This window comes from Mauremys reevesii, linkage group 5 (genome assembly GCF_016161935.1).
Source record: "Mauremys reevesii isolate NIE-2019 linkage group 5, ASM1616193v1, whole genome shotgun sequence".
NCBI classification, from domain to species: domain Eukaryota; kingdom Metazoa; phylum Chordata; order Testudines; family Geoemydidae; genus Mauremys; species Mauremys reevesii.
Genome location: NC_052627.1, coordinates 119,000,797 through 119,023,497, shown reverse-complemented (window position 1 = coordinate 119,023,497; position 22,701 = coordinate 119,000,797). Strand labels below are relative to the sequence as shown.

The 22,701-nt window shown below is 43.0% G+C and overlaps 2 protein-coding genes across 5 annotated transcripts in view; one reads left to right on the top strand and one right to left on the bottom strand.

The window, feature by feature from the left end:
• Positions 1-10,493, bottom strand: part of NOP14 (NOP14 nucleolar protein) — a 43,419-nt gene extending 32,926 nt beyond the window's left edge. The window contains exons 1-4 of the mRNA XM_039539902.1: positions 9,976-10,493; positions 4,244-4,378; positions 2,560-2,701; positions 314-459 (exon numbers count right to left, since the gene is read on the bottom strand). Of these exons, the coding sequence (XP_039395836.1) occupies positions 314-459; positions 2,560-2,701; positions 4,244-4,378; positions 9,976-10,173 (621 nt within the window). The 5' untranslated portion in view covers positions 10,174-10,493. The remainder of the gene's footprint in view (positions 1-313; positions 460-2,559; positions 2,702-4,243; positions 4,379-9,975) is intronic.
• The window catches only part of GRK4 (G protein-coupled receptor kinase 4), a 79,145-nt gene continuing 66,881 nt past the window's right edge, over positions 10,438-22,701 (top strand). The window contains exon 1 of one of the 4 annotated variants that reach the window (XM_039539906.1): positions 10,438-10,562. Coding sequence is in view for 2 of the 4 variants with exons in the window: in XM_039539903.1 (XP_039395837.1) it covers positions 11,023-11,074 (52 nt within the window). In the remaining 2 variants the exon portion in view is untranslated. Of the gene's footprint in view, positions 10,614-10,771; positions 11,075-11,380; positions 11,454-22,701 lie in introns of those variants that run through there. The other 3 variants (XM_039539905.1, XM_039539903.1, XM_039539907.1) reach the window with 3 other exon arrangements.

Below are 22,701 nucleotides of genomic sequence, written 5' to 3'. Positions count from 1 at the left end.
GCCATGCTAACAGAGTTCATAGGTGGAGGGTTTGGGAACCTACAGAAAGGCAGACACTCTATACAGTTTTCCCAAGGTAAACAGAGTCAGATATATGATTTTTGGCTCTATATTTAGAAAGCCATCTCCCCTCTGCTTACTGTGCCACCAATATTTCTTCTCCTGTGAAGAGAGAGGATTTGTTTGTTTCCATGTCCTAAAGCTGATAATGGTTTTATTGAATGTTTTCTGCTTCTGTAAGTTTTCACATGGAAAATGATGTGGTACTTAATGTTGTCTGTTCAGTTTTTTTATTCAAAAGCTATAAACTCACCTTCTCTTTTTTGGATTTGGCAATCAGCTCTTCAATGAGCTCCTTGCGAGATTTAGGTTTTTCCTCCTCTTCATCTTGTTCTCCAGTGAGTGCTTTCCTACGAAGGAGACCTCCACCCCCTCCAAAGTGAGCAGCAGTTAGCTCAGCTGAAAAAAAGAGAATTGAAAGAATTAATGAATCTCTAGATTTATTCTCCCCTTAAGCTGTTGGGTCCTATTTCCCTATTATTAGGGCACAGGAGCAACTGATGGATTCCATGAAAGAATAAAATAGCTAGTTAACCAAGGTTTAAACCCCATTTCTGCAGATAAAGATTGATGCTTGGCCTAAGTTAAGACTTTTCAGAAAAAGATTCCCACCATGACCTTGGATTTCCAAACTTTGTTAAATTTTCTTTCATATACACACAAGCAAAAGATACTTTTTGATTTAAGACAGGAATATAGCACTTTTTATCTGATGGCCTCAAAGCACTTTAATATATTAATTAAGCCTTACAACACTAATATGAAGATAACCATTATTATTCCTATTTTACAGTCAGAGCACTGAGAAGTCAAGTGACTTGACCAACATTCCAGAAAAGGTCTATGCCAGGAACAGAATGTGCTTTAATCACCAGACATTGACTGTATTTAATTTATAAGAGCACATAAACTTAGGCCCTGATCCCACAGATATTTAGAAACAATTAATTTTAAGAACATGAGTAGTCCCACTGGACTACAAACATGCAGAAGGGTTTCCAGGACTAGGGCTTCAGACATCACAAAGACATATGCCTCATGAGAGGAACCTAGGATAATATGTTAGCCTCAACAATGGATTTTTTTGCTTGTGTTCACTGTCCTAACTTTCATGTAAGACACAATTTGTGTGTTCAGTGCTTTTATTCAATGAGTACCCCCAAAACAAAATAACCTGAAAACCTGTTTAAAACAAAATTTTTATGTAAAGTGTTTATAATCTAATGGACTACAGAATTAAATATCTATTTTTTCTTTAATGCTATCTTTCATCAAGTTAAAAAGAAATCAGCTATTGTTTTAACATAACTAAGGCCATGATCCTGCAATTTGCTTTGCTCAGGTGCAGTAGTCCAATAGGGCCTACGCTGCATGAACTCCTACCACTTAACTCATTAGCAAAACATTCACAAACACTATTGTAAGAGGTGTGCACATTTCTATTGACACTAAAGACATAGATAAACTAAAGGAAGTAAACAAAATCAGCCAGGTTGGCTTTTACCTAGCTACCTAGCCAAACATCATGCAAAACAACCTTTATTCAGTGAGCAATATTTATTTATATATGTAGACCTCTCCAAGTCAAGGGAGATATTTGCATAAATACAGATTACTCACATGACTAAGGGTTGCAGAAACTAGCTCCAGATTTGCCAAATAGAAAAGATAAAAATCAGTATGGAAAGAATTTTAATTTACATCTCCTATGAACAGCTATACCCAAAATGGCCAGACTGCAAACCCCTTTCTCACATTAGCGAGCACTTATTGACACAAGGAATCCCACTGACTTCAATGAGACTATTTGCATGAGTAACTGCTCACTATTGTAAGTAGAGGGTTCATAATCTGGTCCAAAGAAATGCAAAACACACACAAAATTTAAAGTTATTTGTTTTAACATGAACAAAACAATGTATTTTCCCCTAACTTGTTCTGAGAAACGACTGCCCTGTTTGTGCTGAACTCCCCCCCCCCCCCAAAAACAAAACAAAACAAAACCACACACACGGAAAATTTCAGCCCATATAGTTGAAGTATGGTAAAATTATAAAGCAACTGAAAATAGTGTCTTATAATGGAATGTAGCAGGCAGCCTCAATTACAGGTGTTCCCTTTGGTGCCACCTATAATGTACCATACTTGCAAGCATCCTGGCATCTCTAAATAGTTGATTTTAAACCAGAGTTCATTGTAATATTGAATGCACTTACTTTAACGATAATCCATATGTGAAAAGTCAATTATGATGTGATGAAATATTATACATATTTATTAAAATTGTGAATGGTTAAAAATTACAGCATGATATTGGCCCATATCCAGTTCTAATCACCACTTTCTATCAGACTAAAGAGAACAGAGATTTAAATCTGAACATTTTCTTTACATTATTTTTCAATGAAAGCAGGCTACGCAACAATTCACAGAGCTATATTAACAATGAAAATTACATTGGATAAAAATGTATTAAGGTATCAGTTTGATTTTTCTTACCTGACAATATTCCTCTTTCTTCAGTATCACTGTCACTATCAATAACATCATTAAGTTTTTCAATATCTGCTAAAGATTGGCCAAAATGGGTCAATTCATCATCTTCATTGAGATTATAGATACTTTTCTTTTCATGATTTTGCTGTGAAAAATAATCAAACCAACCAATTTAGTAATGAGACATTTTTCAGATTAATACCAGTTAATGACAGCTGGTCAACAAAGATTTTTTTCCCCCCAAAAAGATCATATTTTCAGTTTAGCCCAGGAGAGCCCTATTTCACTTCTCGGTTATTTTAACAGCATTAACAAGCCTACAATTTCATTCAGATACATTAAAGCGAGAAACGGTGAGCGTCTCACAACAGTTTTTACTCTCCGTTAAATCCATTGTAGAAACTACAGACTCACAACACTGGTTTAATTAAGTGAGTGGTGAATCAGGCACAGTATTCTGGGGAAGGGCGTTTTTTATTAGTTAAAAAATGACTGGTAAAATTACTAAAAAAGCAAGCTTGGATTTTGTATATGTAAAAAGTAAAATAATAATTTTTTTAAAATAAAATATTTCAAGCTTAATAACCACTAAAAAAATTAGTTAACCATTCCAATAACTTAATCTTATTCCTAGAATTTTCTGCACATGCAATTATGCTGCTTAACTCAGGAGTCCAAACATGATGTAGATGGAAGTAGTATTCAAAACTGATTCCATTTCTTAGAGCAGAGGTCCGGAACTGTGGGGTGCGCCCCTCTTGGGGGGCACCAAGGAATGTTCAGGGGGTGTGACTGGGGCCTGGGCCAGCCCCTACAGGGGGTGGGGAGGGAACACCACCGAGCTTTGCTCCTGTACCCAGCTGCTGGCCTTGGCTCTGCTGCCGGCCCCGCCCTCAGCTGTGGCCCCAAACTTAGCCCTCTTACCCTCTCTTCATATCCTCCCCTCCCAGAGCCACAGCCCCACTCCTGGGAAGGGTAAGGGGGGGAACACGAGGTAAAAAGTTTGGGGATCACTGTCTTAGAGTGGTAAGACCCAAAAATGAGCTTCATGGGCCATCGAGGGAAACGGCCTTTTTCAGGAGTGTCAGTAAGAACGTAAAATAGTGTTTAATGACAGGTAAAGGATTTACATTTTGTGGGAATTAAATTTAATTCTGTCCAGTATAACCCCCAAAATCACAACTTTGTAATGTTAAAGTAATTCAGTTTTAAATTTTTTCTTTTGGATTGGGCTGGTCAAAAATTTTCGGTGCAAAAAACTTGTTCAATAGAAAAATTGATTTTTGACAAAAAATTTTCATAAAAAATGTCTCCTTTACATAGAAAATTTTGATTTTTCATAAAAATCTTCAAATCCCTGACAACCAAACTATTTCAGTTTTTGGCCAAAATGTTTTGGTTTTCTTATTTCCACCAAAAATTCTGAAATTTTCTATATATATATATATTTTTATGAGCTCTAATTCTGGAATTCATTTACATCAAATAAAAGATGCAGATAGGCTTTCAGAAAACAGAATGCGTGGGAGTAAAAAAAAATGAAAGTTAGGTATGGTTGCCATGTTATAGGTTTTGGTAGAATCCTTAGGGGCAAAGCAACGTATTATTTACAGAGAGCTTTATTTGGCAAATGAAAAATTTCTACATCTATTTTTTTTTTAAATTATTTTTCATTCCTATACTTTACCTGTCGTTCCAATGCAAACCTCTTCATCATCTTCTCCTCTGGGCTTATTTTGGTATTATATTCACCAAAACGCTTATCTTTAAATACATTGGACTTTTCCCGTTCTTTGTATTCTTTCAGCAAAGTTTGTGTACGCTGAAAAACAGATCAATACATTAACTTAACAAAAGCACACCTGAAGCCAATGAATTAAGGCCTAATTTATTCAAACATATACACACTGAATATGAACACTACAGTGGAATATAAAAAGACCAATTCTAATCAATAAATTTATTTAAATTTATTTTTATTATAAAATTATAAAAAATTATGTTTTTACCTTTATTTCATTCAATGATTATACTTTATTACACTCCTAAAACAACTATAAACAATGACAATGAAGAACTGTCATCTCAGTCCAGCTCCTTGTGTACAAGAAAGAATCTATCTATCTATATCAGGGGTCGGCAACCTATGACATGCGTGCCAAAGACGGCATGCGAGCCAATTTTTAATGGCGGAGTCCCGGCAGGCAGCAGCATGCCATTAAAAATCCTGTCCGGCCCGGCCCCCAGTTCTCCGCCCTCCGCTCCCCCTGCCCTCCCCTCCCCCCACAAGGGCAGGGGGCAAGGGGCAGAAGCTTGGTCCTGCAGGCTCCCCTGCCTCTTCCCATAGTGTGCTCCCTCCCTGCCGATCAGCTGATGACCCTTGCGAGGGAGGGGGTCGGGAAGGAGCAGAGTCAGCGTGCTTGCTGCTCAGCTGAGGCGGAGAAGAAGCGGGGGCAGGGCCTTGGGGAAGGGGGGGGTGGAATAGGGGCATATCCCCTCCAGCCCCCTGCCCTGACCCCCCTCACACACACCCCAGCCCTCTGCCCTGAGCCCCGCACACCCCCCAGACCCGTGCCCTGAGCTCCGCACCCCCCCCAGACCCCTGCCCTGAGCCCTGTACCCCCCTCATACACACCCAGCCCTCTGCTTGACTCCTTCACTCCCCCACGACCCCAGCCCTGACTCTTGCACCCCCCACATACCCAGCCCAGTCACACCCCACCACCCCCCACATCCTGACTCTTGCACCCCTCCCACCCATTCCCACCTGCACCCCTTGCACCAAATGGGAGCTGCCCAGGTAAGTGCCCCACACTCAAACCTCCTGCCCCAACCCTGAGCCCCCCCCCCGTCATTCTAGCTCCTGGCCAGACCCTTCACCTCCAGCCCTGTGCTCAGTGCACTCCCACCCTCAGCGCAGTGCAGAGAGAGGAAGAGAATGGGCCAGAACCAGGGAGAAGGTAGGTACCCACTGTATGTGGGCAGGGCTGGGATCCCAGACCAGCAGCGGGCTGAGCGGGTCCGGCAGCCGGGATTCCGGCTGGCAGGAGCCGGCGGATGGAACCCATGGGCAGCAGTGGGCTGAGCGGCTCAGCCAACTGCCGGTCTGGGGTCCCGGCCGCCAGCCCTGCACAGCCTGCTGCTCGTCTGGGGTTCTGGCTGCCAGATCCTTGCAGGCTGGGGTTCCAGCCACCAGCCCTGCTCAGCCCGCTGCTGGCCTAGGTGAACAGAAACCCAGACCAGCAGCGGGCTGAGCGGGCCGGCGGTGTAAGATCAACATTTTTATTTAATTTTAAATGCAGCTTCTTAAACATTTTGAAAACCTTGTTTATTTTACAGTACAACAATAGTTTCATTATATAATATACAGACCTATAGAGAGAGACCTTCTAAAAAACATTAAAATGTATTACCAGCACGCGAAACCTTAAATTAGAGTGAATACATAAAGACTCGGCACACCACTTCTGAAAGGTTGCCGACCCCTGTTCTAGCTATAGCCTTTTACGCCCATGTCACAGATGCAGAATCTGCAAATGTCAGGATTACTAAATAATGGAAGTCTTACTTCAGATGAGACACTGCAGAATTTATGTTCCCTTTACATCCGTTTATTTTACATCCCTGTATATAATTTTCAAGGAATTTTTAACAAGATGCAGTTTCTCTTTGTAATATTTTTGGAAAAAAACAAACAAACAAACTTCTCCATCTTGACACACATTACGGAGACCCTTTCATTGATTAACTTTATTCACAGTAACTTTATCTCATACAGGGCTTCTCAAGGGTTTTCAAAGTATACATGATGATAAATTAAACAACGGTGTCCTCTGTGCTGTAGTATCTCTCAGACAGATTTGTTTTTCTTTTGAAGGAGCTCTCTCAAGTCTGTTTGCTGATGGATGGTATATACCAGGGGTGACCAAACTTACTGACCCTTTGAGCTGCATACAACAATCTTCAGAAGTTCAAGAGCTGGGGTGCACCTGCTTGGGCACAGGGCTTCAGCGCTTCTCCCGCTGAAGCCCCAAGCTCCGGCAGGCGCCTCCTACAGGGCTGAAGCCCTGAGACCACCCCCATCCCTATTGGGCAGAAGAAGCCACAAGCCTCACCACCTCCCACTGCAGGGCAGAAGCCCTGAGCTCCCCTAGTCTGGTAGGTGGAGAATGGGGGAGGGCATGTGGGCTCTGCGAGCCACACTTTAACTATAAAAGAGCCACATGTGGCTCATGAGCTGCAGTTTGGCTACCCCTGGTATACACAGCAGTGAGAAAGTGAAGGAAAATAAATTTATTTTTAACAGAGATTTAATACAATCCAGTACTGCATTTCCATCACACTTGCAGATAGGGAAGTACTTCTGGTGCCTTCAGTAAGGGATGCATCAGATTACTGGGCTCCCAGACATATAGTATGTATGTAGTCAAGATGCTCTCTAATGTGGTGGTACTTTTGGCTATGGACTTGGTGTCAAGTCAGAGTAACCACTCTGATTTTGCTGTCTGTGGCCTATTATTTATATTACAGTAGCATCAATTAATCTTAATCAAGGAACAGGCACTATACAAAGAAGTAACAAAGAAGAAACAAAGAAGACAGTCCCTTCCCCCAGAGCTCACAATCTAGGATACAGAGAGTGCAGGATGCAACTGACTGATGAAATAAACAAATTGGGTAAAGGTAGTTTGATAGATAAGATAACAGAGTTTAAAAGAAAAGCAGAAGTCTTATCTCAACACTTGCCTAACTATTTCCTTTCCAATGAGGGGAAACTTTAAACTAGTATTTTATTTTTTTTAATCAATGTTGGGTACAGGTCCTTCGCAATCCAGACTTATTCTTCTTGGTCTTCTCAGATAAATGTGTTTCCCATAAAGTAAAAAATGTCTAAGGCTCCATAGTGCAAAGACTTAAGCACATCCTTACATTGAAATCAAAGAGACTATAAATATTAATGAAGTTAACATTTGACAGGCTTGGGGCCTAAACTCCCACTGCGATATAAAACAGTATTTCTCAACCTTTTTGATACCAGGGACTGGCTTGCTGCCTTCCTAAACTGTATCAGAGAAATCTGAGGCCTGGCAAGGAGGCTGATGTGGACCGGTCACTGAGAAACATTGGTATAGACCATTTGGGGAAGTTTGAATCTTGTCTGAAGCTGGTCTATACCTAAGATTTAGGTCATCCTACACACATTGCTCAGGGCTGTAAAAAATGTATTGCCTCATGCATCATAGTTAGGTTGACCTAATCCCCACTGTAGATGCAGCTAGCTTGATGAAAGAATTCTTCCATCTGTCTCGGTCTTTTGAGAAGGTGGATTTACTGTCTCTTGAGAAGGTGGATTTACCATAGCAATGGAAAAACTCCTCCCGTCACTGTAGTGTCTACACTACACTGGCACAGCTGTAGCTGTGGCACAGTAGCACAGACATACCCTCATCTGTAAGTCCAGCAAGCTACAATATTACCTTTCTTGGACAGTAAGCCTGAATCACTTATGAGGCAGTTTGGGAGCATTTATGTCAGGTTTCCTACACTTTTATATGTTGACTCTGAGCCTTAGCAAGGTGAAAGTAAATGAAGGCTTATGTATTTTCACCATTCAGCTAACGTGTCTGTAGTTTTCAGCGATTAATAAGTCACTACATCCTGAAGACAGAGCTCTGACCTTGATATCAACAGCAGGGACAGTCACTAACAGCGTAGGAGCCAGTTTTAGAGATGGTCTTAGGGTGTGGGACATATAGCACACACAGAGACATTCATGAACACCCTTAAAGGGGCATTTTGAGGCATCATCACATTGTAGCCTTACTTTGTCTACTCCACAACACCAGTTCGACCAGTGTAGCTTGGATCAACATAATAATCACAAAAAAGGTTTCTGTAGTTAAGAACGGCCATACTGGGTCAGACCAATGGTCCATCTTGCCCAGTATCCTGTCTTCAGACAGTGGCTAATGCCAGGTTCTTCAGCAGGAATGAACAAAACAAGCAATCATCAAGTGATCCATCTCGTCGTTCACTCCCAGCTTCTGGAAGAGGCTAGGGACGCTCAGTGCATTGTGTTGCATCTCTGCCCATCCTGGCTAATAGCCATTGACAGACTTATCCTCCAGGAACTCATGTCATTCTTTGTGAACCCTGTTATAGTTTTGGCCTTCACAACATCCCCTGGCATGAAGTTCCACAGGTTGACTGTGCATTGTGTGAAGAACTTCTGTTTGTTTTAAACCTGCCACCTATTAATCTGAATGCTGCCAATTTCTTGTGTTTGTGAAGGAATAAAATTCCTTATTCACTTTCTCCACACCAGTCAAGATTTTATAGACCTTTATCATATCCCCCCTAGTCATCTCTTCCAAGCTGAACAGTCCCAGTCTCTTTACTCTCTCCTCATACGGAAGCTGTTCCATACCCTCTAATCATTTTTCTCTGTACGTTTTCCAATTCCAAATATCCTTTTTTCAGATGGGTTGGGGGTGACGGGAGGGACACCAGATCCACACCTAGCATTCAAGATGTGAATATATAGGATGCATAGTTCTTTAGACTATAGTATTTTTCATCTGGGGGTCCCAAAAGGCTTTATAACATTAAGTCTCACAATCCTTGAGTGAGGTAAATGTCATTTTCAAGTCAGAGAAATCAAGGCATAGAGCAATCTTTTTGCTTGACAATTTTCCAGAGTAGGGATGGTTTATCAACATTTATACAGCACTAACTAAAATGGGGCTCCAGTCCTCTCCGGGCCCCTTAGACAATACTGCAATACAAATGTTCATTGTTACCACCACCATCAACAAGTAGAAGAATAAAGTGGCTTACCAAAAGTCACAGGGCAAGTAAATAACAAAGGCTGGAAAAAAATCCCTACTCACTGGCCTATACTCTATTCCAGGGCTATAGAGTTTGAGAATGGGGCTTACCCCAACATGACATAAGGGCAGCCCTGGTGAGGTTTGTGCCATCAACCTCTCTGAGCCATGCCATAGAACAGAGGAAAGCAACCTATGGCACGCGCACTGATTTTCAGTGTCACTCACACTTAATTTATTAATTTAATTTTAAAATGAAGCTTCTTAAACATTTTTAAAACCTTATTTACTTTACATACAACAATAGTTTAGTTATATATTATAGACTTATAGAAAGAAACCTAAAAATGTTAAAATGTATTACTGGCACGCGAAACCTTACATTAGAGTGAATAAATGAAGACTCGGCACACCACTTATGAAAGGTTGCCGACCCCTGCTATAGAATCCTGTGTTCAAACAGTTTGTGTACCATCATTTGCACAGTCTGTGGGTGTGCACCACCACTGCCCCCATCTGGCAGCAAGGGCTTGCTCCAGAGTGGTGGGATCCACACCTTGTCCTCATTTGAGTGCCCTCCCCCCAGCCTTACCTTCTTGACAGCCTTGGACCGCGAGACACCCGGCAGCCCCACGTCGTGTTTGGTTCTCCTCCCCAAGATATTAAACTTCTGCTTGTTGACCTTCACCTCGAAAGGGTTGTTCTTGACCAACGCTGTCCCTGCCCCACTTGGGCCCTTGGCCCTGGCAGCCACTTGGCCCTTTCTCCTCTGCTTAGTTGGCTTCCCCATTGTCGTGTGTGGCTGGGGTCAATACTCACTCAGCAGCATAAAGAACCAGGACTACGGTCTTGTACAGGCTCCTGAGGTAGAGGGAATGAGCCTGTGGAGCGAGCCACGCTAAACAAAATGGCGACGGGGGGCGACCTTAAACTGCCCCAAGCAGCCCCCCGCACTCTGAACGCACCACCTCGCGCGAGAGCTTCTAAGTATCGTGAGACATAAAGGCGCGACCAGAGTCCCTAATCAGCCTGTCCAGCGTCTCTACTGACTACCGCTCACATTACCTACAGAGCAAGCTAAGCAGCAACGCGGCCACACTTCTCGCGAGAGGTGACCTCGACATCCCGCGAGACTTAGTGGTAGTAGCGGCTAGGCTTGTAGGAGAAGAGATCGGAGCGGTATGAACTACATGACTATATATCCCGGCATGCAATACTCCACCCTTGCGGGTGAGAGGCGAGGAACACCCCACCGAGCGCGCGTGCTTACTACTCTTAGCTACCAATGAGCCAGCTTTGACGCAAGAGGCCGCCGGGCCGGGGGAGCGCGTTGCCTGCTGGGAGCTGTAGTCTTCGGGGCGGAGCTGTAAGGGGCGAGAGGCGGGGGAGTGCGGCATAGTCCGGCCCAGTGTGGGCAGGCCCCGCCCCGCCCGTCCCCGTTCTCCGCCCCCCTGGGCACAGGCGGGAGGGGGCGGTGAGTGAGTGAGTGAGGAGCGGGTGATGGGGGAGAGGAGAGCCCAGCACTAGCCCTCGGGGCGGATGAGTGGAGCCCGGGTGTCCCGGCGGTGGCGGGGCAGGAGGAGGGGGCGAAGGAGGTGGTGGTTCTGAGGGGACAGGGGACTTGGTTGGAGCCCTGATCATGGAGATCGAGAACATCGTGGCCAACACGGTGCTGCTGAAAGCCAGGGAAGGTGAGCGCAGGGAGGGGGCGAAGAAGGGATGTGTGCGTGCCGGGGAGGGGCTCTGAGGGGACGGGGTGCTGGGGGAGGAGGGGGCGCTGGGAAACGACTGGGGCAAGGGGGGAGGACTTAGGGTGAGAAGAGAGGGAGGCGGCAGTGCTAGGGGAGGGGGCGAGAGGGTTTGGGGAAGGGGACACTGGAAGGGGACAGGGAGCGGAGGAGTTTTAAAGGGGGGCTGGGCGAGGAGCAATGGCATGGAAATGAGGGTGGGGAAAGGAACCAGCGAGTGGATAAGGGGGGTGAAGGTAAGATGTGGGGGTGACGCGGGTCGCTGTCAGAGCTAGGGAGCGTCGTGAGCGGAGAGGAGAGCTTGTTCCTCAACTTCGCCAAGGTAGGGTGTAAACAGCCATATAATAAAGGCGCCTGCCAAAGCTCCCTTGTTTAGGATTAATTGTAAACAGTTTTTAATGTTTCTTTGCTCTCCCACTTCCCTGGGTGCAAATGACTTTGCCAGATGTTTCCGAGAGATATTTTAACCGTATTCTTTAACTCAAAAAGTGATTATGGGAAGGTGGGTTACTAGCAGGAGGACACTCCCTGTTCAACTGAAATAGGCTCTAACTTTGTCAAAAACTTTAAGAAACGTTTGCCTTGTCCTCAAAATCCCTGGCAACGTAAAAAGTACCTGATGAATGCCGTCTGCAGTTTCAGGTTGAGTGTTTTACATTGCTTGGTATGAAAGTGTCTGACTGTATAACTGCAGAGAGTCTCCTAACTTTGAGAGGGCTTCTCCAATGAGCAACCATATTTTAAATAAGTCTGAAATCTTGTTCTCTCAAATAGTTTTTTTTTTCTGAATGCACAGTTGCATAAGTGGCTACATGAAAGCCTCCCCAGACTTGCATAAGTGGCTGCATAAAAGCTTTCATACTACCCTTTGCTCTTAGCAGATCCTTGCTCTGAGCTCCACTGTTCTTCTCTTTGGACCTGATCTTCCTACTTTTAATTGCATTGGGTAGCTTACTGAGTAGTTCCACTGATTTCAGTGGGATGACTCAAAGTGAGTAAGGGTGGAGGAATCTGGCCCTATAAGTTTTGCAAGTCACTCCCACTCTGAATAGGTTTGGCATGTATACTGTATGTGTATCCGGTGAAATCTGTCTTAAGCTGCCTGAACCAAAAAAAAAAAAAACCAAAAACAAACAAACCAGTCTTCAGCTTTGAAATTGGGCTTAGAAAGTAGAATAATGATCACAATGTTGATACATCTCCCAATGTTAGTTAAAAAGACTGCCTCAGCCTAGATGAGTGATTTAGTTCCACTGACAATATACATCTGTGGTGTTGCAGCCTGGGTTTGGAGTTTGCATTGGAATGATCTAAGAAATGGGGAGAGTGTGGGCACCACATGGGCATAGTAGAGCTTGGAGCCAGGTCCCACTAAGGATAGAGTGGTAACTGGAAATACTTTCAAGTGGCTGCTTAACATAGGGTTGCCTCCTTAGTTTAGATTCCACTATATATAAAATAAATTACGAGGGTATGACTGACCAAAAGAGAGTTTTTACTGTACTCTCAGATGTATAAGCAAAAAGATCGAGGAATACTTGTGGCACCTTAGAGACTAACAAATTTATTTGGGCATAAGCTTTCATGGGCTAAAACCCACTTCATCAGATGCATGTAGTGGAAAATACAGTAGGAAGATGTATATAAACAGAGAACATGAAAAAATGAGTGTTGCCATACCAACTCTAATGAGACTAATCAATTAAGGTGGGCTATTATCATCAGGAGAAAAAAACCTTTTGTAGTGATAATCAGGATAGCCCATTTCAAACATTTGACAAGAAGGTGTGAGTAATAGTAGGGGAAAAATTAGCATGGGGAAATAGTTTTTACTTTGTGTAATGACCCATCCACTCCCAGTCTTTATTGAAGCCTCAGATGTATAGCTTGACAGCAGCTAGGTTGATATGACCAGTCGTACTCAAGATTAAATGTATTGCGAGTAGTAATGACAGTGCATAAACATTGTTTCTATTTTTCTCCCTTTCCCCCTTATGTTGTACTTGCTCATATCTATCTATTTTGGCTTGGAATCCTGATCCCTTGATCAGTAAGGAGTGTCTTATCTTCAGTGTTTTAGGTCTCTATCCTGGAGGCATCCTGATGTGTCTTGCATTTTTCAAAGTGCTGCTCAAACAGTAATGTTTTTGCCACATGTGGAGTGCACTCATTGGTCCTGGAAAGATCTTTCACTACTTTAACCAGGAACAGGGCCGTCTCCGGGCACCAGCGGAGGAAGCATGTGCCTGGGGCGGCATTCTGTCCATTCTTGGGGCGGCACAGTCCGGCAGCCTTTTTTTTTTTTTTTTTTTTGTGGGGTGGCAAAAATGGTAGAGCCGGCCCTGATTAGGAACACCCCACATCAGCTTAGTTGCTGTCCCCTTTATCCTGAGTTGGTGTGAGGGCTGTGAGTGCATGAAACTGACTCATATGCTGTGGTGATGGATGCATAAGAAATAAAGTAAATCTTCACTTGAAGAGAGCTGGACAGGTGAGGCAAAGACCATCCAGATCTCTGAGACAGCCTCTCCTTCCCTGCTGCCATTTTTCTCATCTCTCATTGCATGGTATGAAGGGGCAGGAGAGACTAGAGAAGTGCATAGTTGCTGCTCCTTACATAAAGGGTCAAATCCTCAGTTGGTGTGAAGCGGCATAGGTCCAAGGATCTTGCAGATAATGTTGGAGTACATCAATAATTCATCCTATGAAATGGGGAAATTGCATGAGGTTCGATAGGAGCAGGTTACATTACTTCTATTAGAGCATAAATATTTCACTTGAATTTGCTAATTATTTTTCCTACTCTACTGTGCTCTTGTGAAAAGTTAAACCCATTTCCACTTCCCAAAGCCATGACAGAGGAAAAAGGACTATGTTCTCAATTATGGACTACACAGCTCTTCTAATCGAGACTTTCTCATGACACAGATGGGGGTAGGCAAAATATTAATCTTAAAAGCACTTTACAGACACTAATCCTTCACATCCTTCTGAGGTAGATGGCTGTTAACTGCATTTCACAGATAAGGAAATTGAAACAGAGATGTTGCGTGCCTTGCTCAGATCCATAGAAAAGGTCTACTTCAAAGCGTTCGTTAAAATTGAGGAGTTCCTGACTCTCAGGCGTTGTTTACACTAGCACTTTTGTTAGTCAAGGATTTGGAAAAAAACACACACCCCTGACTGACACAAGTTTCATCCGCAAAAGCGCTGGTGTGGACATCATTATATCAGTGAGAGAGCATCTCCTGCTGATATAGCTACCGCTGCTTGTTAGGGATGGTTCAGTAATGCTGGTGGGAACGATCTCTCCCGCCCCCATAGAGCGGCTACACAGGAGACCCTACAGCAGTGCAGCTGCAGCGGTACAGCTGTGCCGCTGTAGGGTCCATAGCATAGACGCAGGGGCAGCTCTAGAAAATAGGCTGCCCCAGGCAGCGCGGTGTGCTGCGCCGCCCTTCCTCGGTCCCGCGGCGGGTCCCCTCTTCCCGCGGCTCCGGTTGAGCTCCCGTGGCAGGTCCACGGGCCCGGGACAGCGGACCTCCGCAGGCATGACTGCGGGAGCTCCACCGAGCCGCGGGAACAGCGAACCTCCCGCGGGCACGGCTGCGGACGGTTCGCGTCCGGCGGCTCCGCTTGAGCTGCCGCAGTCATGCCTCCGGGAGGTCCAGCCGAGCTGCGGGACGAGCCCCCCTCCGCAGTCATGCCTGCGGCAGGTCCGGTCGTCCGCGGCTCCGGTGGACCTCCCGCAGGCATGACTGCGGCAGGTCCACCGGCCCAGCCTGCCGCCCCCTGGATTTGGCCGCCCTAGGCAACAGCTTGGTTTGCTGGTGCCTAGAGCCGCCCCTGCATAGACGTAGCCTTAGATGCTAAATCAGATCACTAGACCATGCTTCGTGCTGGCTTGAAACTATCAGATCTGGTAATCTCTAAGAATGACTTCAAACAAAATAACTTCCCAGTTCTTTTCCTCTTTTTTGTTTGGTTGGCCCTAATGATGTTGGCAGTTGATAGTACAAAAGTACTGCCAACTGTTTGCCAAATAAGTGTAAAGTGTTTCTGCTGCTATGTTGACAATCTAGAAGAGATGTGTGGGTATGGAAACACTTGCTGCTTAAAGTATGGTTTGCTTTAATGAATCAGAAGGAATAATTTAAAATATAAAATCAAATTAACTGAATTTTAGTTAAACTCTCAATTAGCCCAGTCATTGAATAGCCAAAGACTTTGATTGTCTCCTAAGATCTTTGCATAATATGCCTTTACTTGTGTCGCTAAATTTATATTTCAATTTGCTTCACAATGATGCCAGTCTTTATTAATCCATTAGTCCAATTTTCCCTCTAGCACCTTCATGTTTTCACATTATATCCAAAAACAGCTGAGTCTAGAAACTCTAAATTTGTCCTATATACTTCTCATTGAGAACTAGTACCTTGGAACAACATCACATACCATCCGTGTAGCAACTACAGCAATTCCTTGTATGGGGAAATATTCACTGTAGTTTTTAATGTCTTTTTACATAACTTAGCAGCTAGGCAATAGCTCATCTTGTATGTCTGGCCATTATGTTCAAAGACAGGACTTCCTATTACTCCTTGGTCCTACCTCACATTCTTGTAGAAATCTGCCTGGCTTATATCTAGGTTAGTGATGCTTTTATTTATTTATTTTAAAAATCAAACTGGGATAAATAAATAATAATTGGAGATATACCAATTTCCTAGAACTGGAAGGGACCTCGAAAGGCCATCGAGTCCAGCCCCCTACCTTCACTAGCAGGACCAAGTACTGACTTTGCCCTAGATCCCTAAGTGGCCCCCTTAAGGATTGAGCTCACAACCCTGGGTTTAGCAAGCTAATGCTCAAACCACTGAGCTATCAGGGTAAGGAGACCTCTTTCCTTCCCCCCTTCTTCCCCTCCCCCCCTAAGAATAATTAAAAAATAATAATAAAAAAGAATAATTAAAAAATCCTCAGAAGAAATGGAAATAACACTTAAGATATTTAGGGGTTTATTTATTTATTTTTTAAGATAGGTGTGGCGGGCGGGGAGGCAGGGGGAGAGGAATTCAAGATAGCTCAAGTATGGAAAGTTTCATCTGAAAAAAACCCTTGTTTGCAGAAGCGATGAGCTATTATTGCAAAGAGAGACATTCTAAAGAAAGCTGGAAAGCTGCTTTGAATGCAGTGGGCACTACATTATGTACTATATAAGCAACTGAGGTAAAAGGCTGTACAAGTGTAAAAGCAATTATGGGAGCTATGAGAGAAAAGCCAGAATGCTTGTAACTGCATGAAAAAATTGTACATTTTTATACATAACTTTCCTGTGCATGGATTTTTATATTTAAAAGAAAAAAATATTTGGATTACTTCTATGTTTACAATAAAGTGGGGAAATTAATACTTATACTTACACTTGCTTTTTCTAGGAAAAATGTTTCATGTAATATTAGCAAAGAATCCTGTGGCACCTTATAGACTAACAGACGTTTTGCAGCATGAGCTTTCGTGGGTGAATACCCACTTCTTCGGATGTAATATTAGGTTTCCTGGAAAACATGAAGAGGAAATCCATGGGGGGGAGGAATAATTTATCAAATATGAACTGATTATTCTGAAATAATTTTGTAAGAGTTCAGAAAAGCCATTTAGTTCTTGTTCTGTTACTGTTTTGTATCAATAATTTGTTAGTTTTATGCATCATTCACTAGCTTGCTACATTTTTTAATATAAATATGTAGGCCTCATATTCATTTCAATCTTCTATAAGGCAAATAAAAAGAAATGTAGTGTAGCTTGTGATAAATTGCTTTCCTTCATAACACTAATGTATATCTTTATCTTGCTTTATCTTGCTCCTTTTTTTCATTGCTTAAAGTAATCTGGTGTATAAATGCTCCAGAGGAAGCACCTCTTAAATGCATTGGGCCCATTTACACTCAGTTTATACAGCCAAAGCAGTATAAAGAAAATTTAGATGTCTAAGGTGTTGTCTACACTTGAAACACTACAGTGGCACAGAAGCAGCAGCCAGGGGCAGCAGGTTTGTATAATTTTTGGTGGTTCCCAGAACAGGTCAAGTCCTGCCCTCTCCCCTCTTCCCCCCCCCCCACCTGCCTAAGGCTCTGGGAGGGAGTTTAGGTGTGAGCTCTGGGCTGGGGCATGGAGTTGGGGTGCTGGAGGCGGTGTGGGGTGCAGGCTTTGGGAGGGAGTTTGGGTGTGGGAGGGAGTTTGGGGTACGGGCTCTTGGCTGGGGCAGGGGGTTGGGGTGTGGGAGAGGGTGAGGGGGGTGGCACTTACCTTGGGCAGCTCCCAAAAGGGATCTGCACACCCTTCTGGCAGCAGCTCCTAGGAGAGGGGGGCGGGGGATCTCTGCATGCCACTTCCTGTAGGCACTGCCCCCGCAGCTCCCATTGACTGCAATTCCCTGCCAATGGAAGCTGCGGAGTCAGCACTTGGGGCAGGGGCAGCACACCGAGACATACACCCCTCCCGTGACTGCAGGGACTTGCTGGCCACTTCTGGGAGTGGCGTGCAGCGAGGGTGGGCAGGAAGCTGCCTTAGCCCTACTGTGCCGCTAGTGGTGGTGGCAGTGGCTGGGGGCCCCCTGGCCCTTTTAAATTGCCCGGGGGCAGCAGGCAGGGCCAGGAGATGCTCCAGGGGAGGCAGGTGGGGACGGCAGGCAGGGCTGGGGAGGAGACCTGGCCCCAAACATTAGTGGAGTCATGCCCCTGGGCCCTGAATATTCCTGGGGCACAGGCACCATGGGCCCATATAACTCACCGGCCTGGCAGCAGTGTTGCAGCTGTAGCGCTTCAGTGTAGACATTACCTTCGCCGATGGGAGGTTATTCACCTCCCCAAGAGGCAGTAGCTAGGTTGATGGAAGACCTAGTTGGCTTAACTATGTCATTCAGAAATGTGAATTTTTCACACCCATCTTGAACAACATAGCTGGTCAATCTAAGTATTGACCAGCTCTAAGTCTGACTGAACATCAGGCCAATTGTTAGGAAAGTATTAATGTAGGAAGAGGTTAAAGGCTGTGCATTTTCTTGTTTTTATGTTGGAATTCTACCAGTTTAAGTGCTCTATTTCTGAAGACTAAATAACATTACCTTCCTCCCTCCCCTGCCTCAGAGTATACATTTTATCTCCCATGCAAAGAGTGTCTTTGAAGTCAATTGGATTACTCCTGTTTTTAAGGCAAGCAGGATTTTGCCTCAGGTAAGCAGGTATTTCTTATTATCTTGAAATACTATAGGTGGTGATTGTGACGGGTTGGATCACAGAAACCCCCTTGGGAACTGCCAACTGATGTGCCAAGACTACTTCTACCCCTGCCTTCCCTGCCAGCTTGAGACTCCAGCACCCTGTCTTGTTGAGCCAAACTCTGCTCCAACACAGACCCAGGGTCTGAACCACATGCCCCAAAGCTGCAGATTTAGCTGAAAGCAACTGAAGAAGTGTTCCTGTCTTTAACACTCAGATGCCCAACTCCCAATAGGGTCCAAACCCCAAATAAATCCATTTTACCCTGTATAAAGCTTACACAGGGTAAACTCATAAATTGTTCGCCTCTATAACACTGATGGAGAGATATGCACAGCTGTGTCCCCCGCCCTGGTATTCATACATACTCTGAGTTAATAAATAAAAAGTGATTTGATTAAATACAGAAAGTAGGATTTAAGTGGTTCCGAGTAGTAACAGACAGAACAAAGTGAATTACCAAGCAAAATAAAATAGAACACGCAAGTCCATGTCTAAGAAAACTGAATACAGATAAAACCTCACCTTCAGAGGAATTTCAGTAAGCTCCCTTTTACAGGCTAGTCTCCTTCTAGTCTGGGTCCAGCAATCACTCACACCCCCTGTAGTTACTGTCCTTTGTTCCTTGGGGGTGGAGAGGCTCTCTCTTTAGCCAGTTGAAGACAAAATGGAGGAGTCTCCCACGGGCTTAAAGAGATTTATCTTGTGGGTGGGGACCCCCTCCTCTCTCCTATGTAAAGTCTAGCTCCAAGATGGAGTTTTGGAGTCACCTGGGCAAGTTACATGTCCATGCATGACTCAGTTTTTACAGGCAGCAGCCATTGCTCACATGCTACCTTGAACACCCTCATGTAGACTTCTTATGTGGACTGGAGCCTTCCAAGATCCATTGTCCCTTAACTGCTTCTTGATTTGGCACTTAATTTGCACATTCCTTTCTCAAGAAGCTGACCAAATGCTTTACAAAGGCTACTTAAAAATAAAGCAAGTACACAGCTAATATTCATAACTTTGAACACAAAAATGATACATGCATATAAATAGGATTAGTAGATTCAGTAGATCATAACCTTTATAGAGATATGTTACATGCCATATGTAGCATAAAACATATTCCAGTTATGTCATATATACATTCATAAGCATATTTCCATAAAGCCACCATCACAGTGATACCTGGGCAGACATCTTCTGACATGTACACACTACTAGACCTTGCAAGTAGGAAACAAGTTCCAGTGGGGATGGTTTCTTCTAAGCCTCTGTAACTGACAGAAACATGAACAAAACCTTTCAGATTATTTCTTGAGAGCATGTGGGCAAGTGATACTGGGGTATACACAAACTTGTGCTTTTAGGTACTGTAAATAAAGATCCATACTCTCTGATCATCTGTATTATAAAAACATACAGGTCTTGAAAATCCACTCATCAGTGGTAAATGTCATCAGTTTCTGCAGAATCTAAGCTTTCATTTAAAAAAGACATTTTTAGCTTTTGTAAATACTGCTACCTTTTCCCTTTCCCTCTATAGTTTGGGGCATCCTAAGCTACCAAGTGCATCCCTCAGGTGACAGATGAGGGTACCCCATACATAACATGGGCTGCTCTGAATATATTGAATAAGGACCTGTTGTCCCATGGTTGTGAGTCAGGCAAACTTCCTCTCCATATATATATTACATGTCCATGTTTTATATATATAACTTCTTCTATGAGAGTATAATCTTCTTGAATAGAGTACTGAGATACCATCTGAAAGGTGTCTTCCACAGCCTGCTCATCTCAGGGTTATTTCCATAACCGACACATACACACGTATTTAAAAAAATATATATGTGTCAGTTACAGAAATAATTGTGAGATGGGCTGGGTGTGGAAGACTCCTTTCAGATGGTATCTCAGTACTCTATTCAGGAAGATTATACTCTCATGGAGGAGGTTAGAGTACTCCTCAACAAAAAGGCAACACAAGCTGTACAAGAATGGGAACAAGTTGACTCACAATTTACAAGAGCAAGCTATTGTGATACCCACATTGTTATATTTCTGAAACTTGGCAAATGCTAGGAAACCCACAACAGAAAACTTAATGCATTCTATCTGAGATGCTTGTGAAGAAAATTTGGTGTCAGCTGGTGGGATAAAGTAACCAATACTGATGTGTTATAAAGGACTGGCCATTAGACTGTAGAGATGATTCAAGAAAGAAGCTGAAGTGGTTTGGACATGTACAAATGTCAGAAAACTGTCTTCCTAGACAAGTACTTGATTGCCTCCCCCATCTTCCACTAGAGATAGCCAGGGAAAGGACAACAGATGATGTATAAGAAAACCATTGAATAAGATGGAGCTGTCTATAACTGAGTAAGAAACGTGGCATTAGACAGAAGGAGGCGCAAAGACTGGGTTGCTTTGTGTCACAAGGCATAAGAGCATCTAATAATAATAGCTTGTTGTACTCATTTGCATCTTGTTTTAAAATAGACTTTAAGTTCTTTGTGGCAGAGAATCTGTCTTCCTGTGTTTGTATAGCACTATGCACAATGGGGCTGTCTTGACTTTTGCCCTTTTTTATGACAAAAAGAGTAAGAAGAAATGATGTGGGCATGGTGGGGTCCAAATAAATATGTTTACTAAATATACACGATATACAAGGCCTAGTTATCTATGCACATTGCTGCTCTGGGCGTTCTCTGAAACATATAGCACAGTGAGCACGCTAGAGGTCTCCCAATCTATTTAAAGAGATACTACCTTATTCTCTAAATCAGTGGTCTTTAACCAGGGGTTTGCAGAGGCCTTCCGGGGGTACAATCATTCATCTAGATATTTGCCTAGTTTTACAACAGGCTGCATAAAAAGCACTAGTGAAGTTACTATAAACTAAAATTTCATACTTGTTTATACTGTTCTATATACTATACACTGAAATGTAAGTACAATATTTATATTCCAATTGATTTATTTTATAAATATATGGTAAAAATGAGGAAATAAGCAATTTTTCAGTAATAGTGTGCTGTGACACTTTTGTATTTTTATGTTTGATTTTTTTTTAAGCAAGTAGTTCTTAAGTGAGGTGAAACTTGGGGTATGCAAGACACATCAGACTCCTGAAAGGGGTACAGTAGCCTAGAAAGGTTGAGAGCCACTGCTCTACATTACTGGCTCTAAGCCTGCTTGGGGCCTGCAATGCTAGCATAATATAAATGATTATAAATGCCTGAGACCATAAGTAAGAATCAGATCTGGGATGTTAAAACACTTTTTTAAAATAATTGGGATTATGTATATAAAGTTGAAGTTATGTCTGTTTTGTTCCACTTCATCCTGTTAATTAAATATCTCTACTGGATGCTTTACAATAGAATGTGGTCTACAGTTACATTAGTTTATATTCTATTGAAAAATAACAATACTAAATTCTAGGTCAGATTAGCTAAACCTAGTTTAAACTGAGGTAAATTTACTGGATGAGCAGGCTTGAGGGAATATGGGAGACTTGTAGGTTATGGATACTGGTTGCACAAACTAAAATGTTTATGCATTAGCATTTCTAACTGTTCACTGAGATTGGACATTCAGTCGATATAAAGGACTAATTACTTGTTCTAATGGCTTCAGCTGTGGGTTTTGTGAGTTATTGTGCACATAAACTAGCCGCACAAATGTGCACATAATGTTATATGAATTATTTTAAAAATCTAATGCACTAAGTCGCTAACATCCAGATCTGAAATTCTTTCTAGATCTTTTTATTTTTTTAAACAAAGAAGATCAAAATACAGCAGTTTTTCTACAGGCTGTCCCAAAAAGTTTGAGCCTAAAAGGGTCACTTCCTGATTTTTTTTTCCTTCTGGCTTTTGTAAGGACGTATCCGATTCACACAACTATTCCATCCTGTCAGTTCATCAAAGACCATACTGAGTAATGTGAAATAGGAAGAGAGAAATTAACTTGCCTTCCCTGCATCTGTTTCTTTGGTGTTGGTTTCATTATTGCTTTTAACATATTCTGCGTCTAGCACACATTTTGCTTATACAGGTGGGACTGGTACATCTGCCAGTTTCTTGCTGTTCTTAACATTCAAATAGTCTCAAACTTGACATCTACAAACAAAATAATTCTGCACTGTATGTCTGTCTTAAATTGTGGTCTTGGTCATACTGTGGATTATCTCTATAGCTTCACAGCCTACAGAAATGTTCTGGTCAAGGCAGATGAATACCTTTTGAATATTCTGAGATAAAAGATGTTAGAAAGTTTTGATCAGTTTGAAAAAGCAAT